Raw genomic sequence first — 9,279 nt, 5'->3', positions numbered from 1 at the left:
TATACAAAGCCCTAGCCCCTTTTCCTTTGCCTTCCTTTTATCCTGAACATGTTTATTACAGTCAGTGGCCTCGTCCACATTTCCTATAAAGCCTGGGTCTGAGTGGTTTTCTGCTTGCCCCATGCTTTCTAGGCATGAGTCCATGTGCTTTTGTCCTCGCCCCACCATGTTCTCCTGGAAAACCCATGGTTTAGCGCTAAATCAGAACCAATGGCAATATGCAGAAAACCCAACTGCTGCTTGTTCCGATTCAGAGCTAAACTGTGGGTTTTCCCTAGGGGCAGAGGAAGTGTGGCTGTACCCTGTGTTAAGTAAACCAAGACCTTCAGCAGCTGATGGGTTAAAAATAACCACACAAAACACTCCTGCAAAATTCTCCGAACTTTTAATATGCCTTGAATGAAGCCATGGAGATTACAGGGTGAGATGTTAGTGAGAGATTTGTGGGTGAAGAAATATAAACGACTGTTGATAATAAGGGAAAGCTACAGATAGAAAGGAAGAGCACCTAAAAACGGCTAAAATTCCTGTTAATTGAAGTGTTTTGACTATCTAACAACATCCAGACAATTAGAAATGAAACAAAAACGGGTGTTCTCCTTAGTGCTGTCGCTCTGCTTGCCCCAATCCAGGGACAGAGGCACCAACATGCTGACTCCCAAAGAATGAAGGGAGATGATCTGGGCTTTCCAGATCTAGGCCAGAGATCGTGTGCAAACTGAAGAGGAGCTCTGCTAGATCCACCCAAAATCCCATCATAGTCCAGCATCCTGATCTCAGTGCCCAGCCAGATACCTATGAGAAACCGAGTGCAACAGACTTGAGATTTTCTGCAAGTGGTGCTCAGAGGCATAATACCTCCAACAGCGTCCCTTTAAAAGCTAAGGAGTGTTGGATCAAACCAAAGACCGATCTAGTCAGGAGTCCTCTTTCAAGCAGCGCTGGCCAGATGCTTCAGGAAAGGCCACATGCAGGGCTCAAAGGCAAGAGCATCTCCCCGCTGTCATCTCCCAAAGGCTGGGACTCATGAAGCACGCATGCTGTTTTGGAACATGGATGTTCAAGGCATCCACTGATAGGCTGTTCCTCCATGTATTTGTCCAGTCCCCCTTGAGAGCCCGTGGCAACTGGCATCATGCAACAATGAATTCTGTACGTTAAATGTGAAAGTTATTATTTAAGTCCTGTGTTTCTTCTGCTTTGCATCTTCTACCAATCAGTTTCACCGGATGACCTCAGGTCCTAATGCTGCCAAAAGAGAAATAAAAACCTATCTGCCCACTTTATTTACACCATGCATAATCTTGTAAATATCCACCAGGCCCGCTCTCTTAGTCTCCTGTAGCATCTTTCCTGTTCTGAAATCTCCCCCGTATGAGAGCAGCAACTTGCAAGTGATCTCAGAGCCCTCAAACTTCCTATTTCCTTCAGGACGTCCTTGGTGAATCACTGAGATCTCCTGGGGTTACTGGGCAAATTTCCTTCTCTCTTCCCTCCTCCTTCAATACTTCATCCTCCAAATAGCCTACTTTCCTGGCTCACCACCAAATTGTGATCCAGAGTTTCCTCGCTGTTCCTGCTGAACCTCCCACATGGAAGTGATACAGTGGTACCTCGGGTTAAGTACTTAATTCGTTCCGGAGGTCCATTCTTAACCTGAAACTGTTCTTAACCTGAAGCACCACTTTAGCTAATGGGGCCTCCCACTGCTGCTACGCCGCCGCTGCACGATTTCTGTTCTCATCCTGAAGCAAAGTTCTTAACCCGAAGTACTATTTCTGGGTTAGCGGAGTCTGTAACCTGAAGCGCATGTAACCCGAGGTACCACTGTACTTCCTTTTCTATCTACCTCTGGTCCTTCCACATTGATGCTGCTCCTGTGGCTGCTCCCCCAACCTTTGACCCTAGATGTTGCTGAACTGCATCTCCCATCAGCCCTAGCAACAATGACCAATAGCCAGGGATGATGGGAATTGTAGTATGGAGGGCTGAACGTTCCCTGCACCTACTTTATATAGTATGCCAAGGAGGAACAGCACATCCCACACAGCTGTGAGGCTCCGTGGAGACAAGGTTCAGTTGCAGCCAGCCTTCGACAGTCATCTTTCTTTCCTGTCAGAGCTACATGTGCGATTCCATTCTGTGTATCTGCTGAGGGCTCTCTCTGTCACTGTTCTCTCCCACTTTCTGCTGGAGTAAAAACAGCATTGCAGTTGCTGCATTGGCTGCAGAAGTTGAAAGAGACTCTGGCAAAGGGACCAAAGGAGTGATGGGATGGGAGGTGATAGTTCCGGCAGTGGTGCAGTCCGGTCATTTTAGCCTTTGGGCTTAATGGTCTCTTGGGAACTCCTCTCTTTAGATAGTATAAGGGTAACCAGATGTTCTTCAGATGTCCCTGGACTCCAACTCCCATCAGCCTCAGCCAGTACAGTCAATGGCCGGGGATGATGGGAGTTGCTGTCCAACATCTGGAGGCCACCACATGGGCTGCCCCTGGTGTATAACTTCATTGAGTCAAAACTGTGGGAGGAACATCAGAAGTGCCATGCTGGGTCAGACCAAAGGCCTTAATCCCCCACTGTTTTTTCACATAGGAAGCCCATAAGCAAGAAATGAGCACAGCAGCACTCTCCTCATTTGAGATTCCCAACAGCTGGTATGCAGAGGCAGACTGCAATCCTGGAGGTAGCACACAGCCATCATGGTCAAGAAACCACTGATTGCCCTCTCCTCCATTAATTTGTTTAATTCCCTTTTAAACCACCAAGCTGGCAGCCACCTATACATCTTCTAGCAAGCCAGCTCTTCTGCTCCATCTACTGAGTAAGGCCAAGGACTTCTACCTCCAAATCCTGCCACTAGCTTTAGGACTTTTAAAAGGACAGAGCAGGGCTCTGAACACAATGTATATTTAAAGCACCTGACTTAACCCCCAAAATTGTGGGAACTGTAGTTTAAAGGGTGCTGGGAATTGTAGTTCTGTGAGGGCTAAAGTACAGTTTCCAGGATTCTTTGGCGGAAGCCCTGTGCTTCAAACATATTATGTGTACACAGCCTGGATCTCTACGTTGCAACCAGGCAGCCTTGCTGTGCTGGGATATTTTGTTCTTATTCTCATTTCTGTCTTTTTAAAACACACAAACACACACAGGAAATGTGTGCTCTGGTTCTAGCTCTGGACCACAGGGAAGACACAACTTTCATCAGCATCCCATTTGTAACTGATTATGCTCTATGCCGCTCCCCAGCCAAAGCCCCCCAAGAAAGCTCACAATTGTACAACATATAAAACCACCACCAATCACTGTATATAAACCATTGAAAACAACAAGCTAGAAAGGAGCAACTAAGCAAAAGAAAACGTTTACAAAAATGGCAGAGCGTTGCTGTGGAGAAGAGAAGTCTACCCAACTCCCTTAACCTCCTCCTTTCCTTTTAAATTGTTACTGGAACATTTTCACACTTGAGGACCGCCTGGGGGGGGGGGGGGGACGACTGATCTAAGTTGGCATTGGCGATGTCACGGGAAATATCCGGTTAGTGTCTGTGACAGTTGCCACAAATTGCATTTCAGACAGCCCTCCAAACTGCTAGCTTGGGAAAGAAAGCCACGTTCCCCGTACGTAACACTGTGTTGTGGTTTGAAAGAAATATCACCCAAAGCGGAAGTGCTTTTTGGAAGGAACATGTTGGGATCTCATGAATGGCCCTAACTCGACTGTGGTGGGAGGGTGGCACCCCTGAAGTACCTTTCGCATTAACAGTGCCCCCCAGCCCCCCACAAGTCTCCAACGAAGCTCATAAAATGCGGGGTGCCAGCCAACTCTCCCCTCCTTCTATCTGTCTGCAGCCACAGTCTCTTCACTGAGCAAAGCGTCGGGCAAGAAAAGCTGGTGGTTTGCGACCCAAAGTTTGGTTCCCACTTCAAGGCGGGCACTTGTAAGGTCTCACAAGGACCACGTGGGTTTTCTGGTGTGTGCTGAGGCCAGACCTTTGCCGGAAACTCTTCCCACATTCCGTGCAGTGATAGGGCTTCTCCCCTGTGTGGATTCTCTGGTGGATGGTGAGGTGGGAGCTGACGCTGAAGGTCTTCCCGCACTCGTCGCATTTGTAAGGCCTCTCCCCGGTGTGGATCCGCTGGTGAAGGATGAGGGTGGAGCTCTGGCTGAACCTTTTCCCACACGCTTGGCATTCGTACGGCTTTTCCCCCGTGTGGACCCTCTGGTGCTTGGTCAGGTGAGAGCTCACTGAGAAGCACTTCCCGCAATCCACGCATTTGTAAGGCTTCTCTCCGGTGTGGATGCGGCGGTGGAGAACGAGGGTGGAGCTCTGGCTGAACCTCTTCCCGCATTCATTGCACTCGTAAGGCTTCTCACCCGTGTGGATCCTCCGGTGGATGGTGAGGTGGGAGCTCACGCCAAAGCTTTTCCCGCAATCGGAGCATGGGTAGAACTTATCGGCAGGATGGGGGGCTCTCTGGGGCTGGGCGACACTGTGCCGAGCTTGGGCAAGGCTCTCCCCACACTGGACACACAGGCTTGGGCCAGGCCCCATATAGACCCGGGGCGGGAGACTGGGGTTGCCTTTTGGCAATGGAGGAGGAAGAGGCGGCTTGGCCCATCCTTTCCCCGGATCCTCGCTTTGCTGCCCAGCCTGGTTCTGGCCTGGGTAAAGGGATCCTTCAGGGCGTCCTGGAACCTGCTTCTGTGTCGGCACAGCCTCTGCACCTCCAGGCTGGGGATTTGGGTTCATGGTTCCTCCATCTATCAAAGGAAAGAGAGTGAAGCAAGCATGGGAATATTTCCACCCCCTTTTTGCTTTGTTTCAACGTTTTATATCTGAATGGTTACCTTACCTTGTTGGTTTGATCATTTGCTGTTTTAAGTGGTGTTACCAACCTGAGATATTTGGATGGATGGATGGGGGGCAAGGGGCGGGTCAGGAGTCAAAATAACTAAATAAAACCCATTTGCTGGTGCCGCGGCTTAAAAGCATCGTTCCATACAATAGGTGAACTAGACCAACCCAGACCCAAGAGGTAGTGCTGGCTGACACTAATATTAGCTTCTAATTCCTGACATTCCATAGCTAACCAGCAGAATTCTATGGGAATTCCACCAGAGTTATTGGGTTTGGCCTCCACAACTATCAAACGCTCCAAATATTTCTGTGATGTAGGACTGCTGACTATACAGGGACAGGAAATTTTCTCATAACTTTCTATCTTCTCTCCATCTACCACAAGATGGAGTAATTCTAATCTTCTGAGGCTTTTCTGTGAGCTTACTAAAGAAGTGTCCTGACATATTTTCATTGGAGAGAGTTTTGCTGGCTTAGCAACGCGCAGCCTTCTAGATTTCAAAGAAACTCTCCTGGCCTGATCAAGAGTTCCCTGTAATTCAAAAGGCTGCATATTCTTAAACCAGCAGAAGTCAATGTCAATGTTGCCATACGTTTTGGGACCTCTGGGATCTCAGGTTTGCAATAGCCATCTTTACTACTTAAAGCTGATTTTATATGATTTTTTTTTAAATATAAAAAAGAAGTAAAAAAGAAATAAATAAAAAGAAAAGTCCTTACCTAGTGAGAGTAGAGTCCCATAATTGTCCTGCACAATGTCCCTGTAGACAGGTCTCTGGCATGGGTCCAGAAGGGCCCACTGAATCTCAGCAAAATACATCAGTCACTTCTGCAGAAGGCTGTGGCCTCTGAAAAAATAAGTTTCCCCTGCTCAGAATCCATCACCAACCCTGCGGCTTCGGGCCTGTAACGTGGCCTTTGCTGGACAGCATTAGCCCCCCTGATCTCAAAGCTACAGGATTCCTGCGGCCCTCCTCTCTCTCCCCTGCAATATCAATCCTGCTGCGCCTCCCGTCTCCCTGGCAAGGCTGGTGCACTTTTGACAACTTTGGGCGACGTGCAGAAATTCAACAGGTGAAGAAGACTTTCCTGGGCCGATTTCTGCACGGCGTGCACAGTTCTTAAGAGGCACACGAGTCCTGCCAGGAAGGCGACGGCGGCGGGTGGAGGAGGACGACGAGGAGGCAAGCTTTCCTACTTCCTCTACTAACCCAGCCCAAGGTCTACGTCATTCTCACGTCTTGAAAGCTCTCTTCTTGTTTATATACACGTAGGGAAGATCCGGGTGTGTGCCCCCCCACCTTGTTTGCGGGGGGGGGAGCGGTTCGTTCGGAGAGCAGAGGCGCTGATGGAACGGCGGTGCGTTGGCTCCCCGCTGTTTGTGATAGGCTCCCCCTCCCCTCCCCGCCCCCCCCCTTTTTAATGAGGAAGTTGCCTGGCTACGTTGCTGGACTTTTGGCTGGCTGCCCAAACCCCAGTCGGCGGGAGTTACCTGGAAGTCTCTGGCTTCAGGATCGGGTCTCTGAGAAGCTGCAGAGTTCGCGATCTCTCCTTTAAATGATAATATTAAAAAGGGTGGGAGGGGAGGAGAGAGAAAAGAAAGAAGTGGGGGCGGGGGAGAGAAAAGCAACCGAGGCTGATAAAGGTCTCTCTCTCCCTTGAGGATGCGGCTGGAGAACGAGGAGATTTCTTAAAACTGGAGGCTCCCGCAGCCCCGTCGGGGTGGCGCCGGGTCTGGGGTTGCTGCTGCCGCTGCTACGCAAGCAGGAGGAGGAGGAGAAGCAGCAACAACAAGGCTCTCCGGCGCTGACCTGGGAAGTTCAGCCCCCAAAATCGTCAGCGGGAGCAGCAGCAGCAGCGAGAGAGAAAATGAGAACAGTCGCCTCTTTCTCTGCCTCTCCTTTTTTTGACAATGGCCAGAGCCCTCTAGCGGCATCGCTTCTGTTTTGCAACGCGGAGCAGCCGCCCCAAACATGAGGCCGGCGCGGAGCCCCCCTTGCCAAGCGCCGCGGCGGGGGCCTATAGGACCGAAGCGGAGCCCGGCCGACGCGCAGCGCGGACCGGGGCGCTGGGCGAAGCCGAGGCGGCTTTCCAAGGGCTGAGGGGGATGCAGTGGGAAGGGAGGGCCGATTCCAGCGGGACCTTCCAGGTTCACGGAGGGGACATGTCACTGAGTACCAAATACCTGTGCCTGGACAACGACGAGCGAGCTTCCTGGCCCTCCGGATGCGCGTGCCTCTGGGGAGCAGGATGCTGCACTAGTTAGACGGGCCTCTGGTCTAACTGGCAGTGCATACATTTAATAAATAACATAAGTAATAAATAATCCAGCCTAAAACATCATTAGGCCAGAGGGGCATTGTGCACCCAAGACTGGCATGGCATCAGAAGAGAATCCCACTAGCATCTTCTTAAGGGCAGTACCCCCCTGACAGTAATAAAAATAAGGCATTCCATATTTAACTTCACTCCCTATATATCCCTGCCCTGCAGTTGCGCTACTCAGACAGGCACCCTGCAGGTGCATTTAATACTTTAAAATATATATATATAAAATTTATATACCACCCTTTATCCGAAGATCACAGAGCGATTCGGTTTTTTATTTTTTTAAAAAATGAGAACACAAAATATAGCAACAAACCAGAACCTCCGTCTAGTTTAAAAGACAAGGTGTTTTTAATTAGCCAAAGGCCTGGGGAAAGGGGGATGTTTTTGCCTAGTGCCTAAAGATATGTAATGAAGGCGCCAGGCAAGCCTCATGTTGCCGCCCTCCAGACCTTTCGTGGAGGAGGCCCACAAAGAAGGGCCTCAGAGGATGATCTCAGGGTCCGGGTAGGTTCATATGGAGAGAGGCAGTCCTTGGGGTATTGTGATCCTGGGCTGTTTAAGGCTTTATACGTAGGTCAAAACCAACACTTTGAACCTGGCCTGGAAATTGATTGGCAGTCAGTGCAGTTGGGCCAGGATTGGCGTCATATGCTCAAAGCATCTTGTCCCAGAGAACAACCTGGCCTCTAAACTCTGCACTAGCTCAAGTTTCTGAACCATCTTCAGAGGTAGCCCTGTGTATAAAGGCATTGCAGTAATCTTAACACTGAGGTCCAGGACACACTGCCACACCTGCAGGTGTAAAGGAGCAGAACATATTGAAGGCTCCACGGAGCCCAAGAGCACATGCCAAGTATCACCATCTGGAAATGATCATCCAAGTAGGACCTGAACCACCTAAAAGCAGTGCCTCTCATCCCTAACTTGGACATCTGCTCCACAAAGATATGATGCTTGATATCAGAAACTGTTGAGAGGTTGAGAAGAATTAAAAGGGACACATTTCCCCTGTCCCTCTGCCAAGAGAGGTCATCAATACAGGGTGACCAAGACAGTTTCTGTGTCCAAATCAAGCCTAAACTAGATTCAAATGGATCTAGAAAATCAGTTTCTTCAAAGAGTGGGTAGATCTGGTCTAGCACTTAATTTCAAAGTGTTGGTTTTGTCCTAGAAATGTGGCTCAGGGCCCATGTTTGCAGAACGCTCTCACCAAGGAACTTTGCCTGGCGCCCTCATTATATATTTTCACGTGCCAGGCCAAAACCTTCCTTTTTAATCAGGCCTCTGGCTTTTAACTAGGTGGGATGTTTTAATGGATACCCCCCTCACTTTAATGTATGCATGTATGTATTGTTTTTTGTAAGTCATTTTGAGCTTTGAACTGCCATGGCAACTAATAAATGTATTTTGTTATGTTATGCGTTTTCATTTTGTATTTTTATGCTGTAAACTGCCCTGTGGCCTATGAATGAAAGATGGTATATAAATTTAATAATAATAATAATAATAATAATAATAATAATAATAATAATAGACTAGGCTTTCAGTGATGCAGCTCCAGCCTTTGGGATGTTACCAGCTGAAATTAGACAAGTGTCTACTACCTTAGTATCTTGATGTTTAGGCAGCTTTTTGTTAAGTGAAATTAACTATGCAATTAAAATTATAAAATTAACTATACACTTGTAGACCTGGTTTGGTTGCTCTTAGTTTCTAGATTCTGTATTTTGTCTCATTCTACATCATTTCTGTAGCTTTGGTTGCAAAATGGTTTACACTGACAGCAGACAGACACCCAACGCTGTGTTCTTTCTGGCATCTGCTTAAAACATTTTTGTTTAGGCAAGTCTATCCAGACATGTAGATGTTGATGTGTTTTAATGGGTTTTTCTTTCTTTCTTTTTGCTGACCACTAGTTTTAATGCTTTCTAATCACTTGTTTAAAACTGTTCTTATTGATAATTTTAATATTTCTTGTAAGCTGCCTAGAGATTTTGTTACAATCAAGCCATATATAAAATTTGCTGAATCAATCAATCCGCAAGTAAACACAACAAATTGTTGCCCTTTCCTGACACCCCTGAGGGT

General features: G+C 48.1%; 1 protein-coding gene across 3 annotated transcripts; it reads right to left on the bottom strand.

Annotated features, from left to right (window-relative positions):
• Positions 1–368: 368 nt before the first annotated feature.
• Positions 369–6,822, bottom strand: LOC310691060 (uncharacterized protein). Of its 3 annotated transcripts, none has more exons than XM_083470658.1 (3): positions 6,353–6,822; positions 5,581–5,708; positions 369–4,763 (listed from the first exon to the last, which is right to left on the bottom strand). In XM_083470658.1, exons 2-3 carry the CDS (start codon positions 5,678–5,680, stop codon positions 3,925–3,927), a joined length of 939 nt encoding a protein of 312 aa, XP_083326784.1. In that variant the 5' UTR covers positions 5,681–5,708; positions 6,353–6,822; the 3' UTR covers positions 369–3,924. The 3 variants fall into 3 exon arrangements, with proteins under 3 accessions (XP_083326784.1, XP_083326786.1, XP_083326785.1); XM_083470660.1 differs by lacking the exon at positions 6,353–6,822 and adding an exon at positions 6,099–6,261; XM_083470659.1 differs by lacking the exon at positions 6,353–6,822 and having other exon boundaries at positions 5,581–6,063.
• Positions 6,823–9,279: the final 2,457 nt, after the last annotated feature.

Source organism: Podarcis liolepis (genome assembly GCF_965112155.1).
Source record: "Podarcis liolepis genome assembly, chromosome: 13".
In the NCBI taxonomy this organism is placed as follows: domain Eukaryota; kingdom Metazoa; phylum Chordata; class Lepidosauria; order Squamata; family Lacertidae; genus Podarcis; species Podarcis liolepis.
This window is presented reverse-complemented; position numbering and strand designations above follow the sequence as displayed.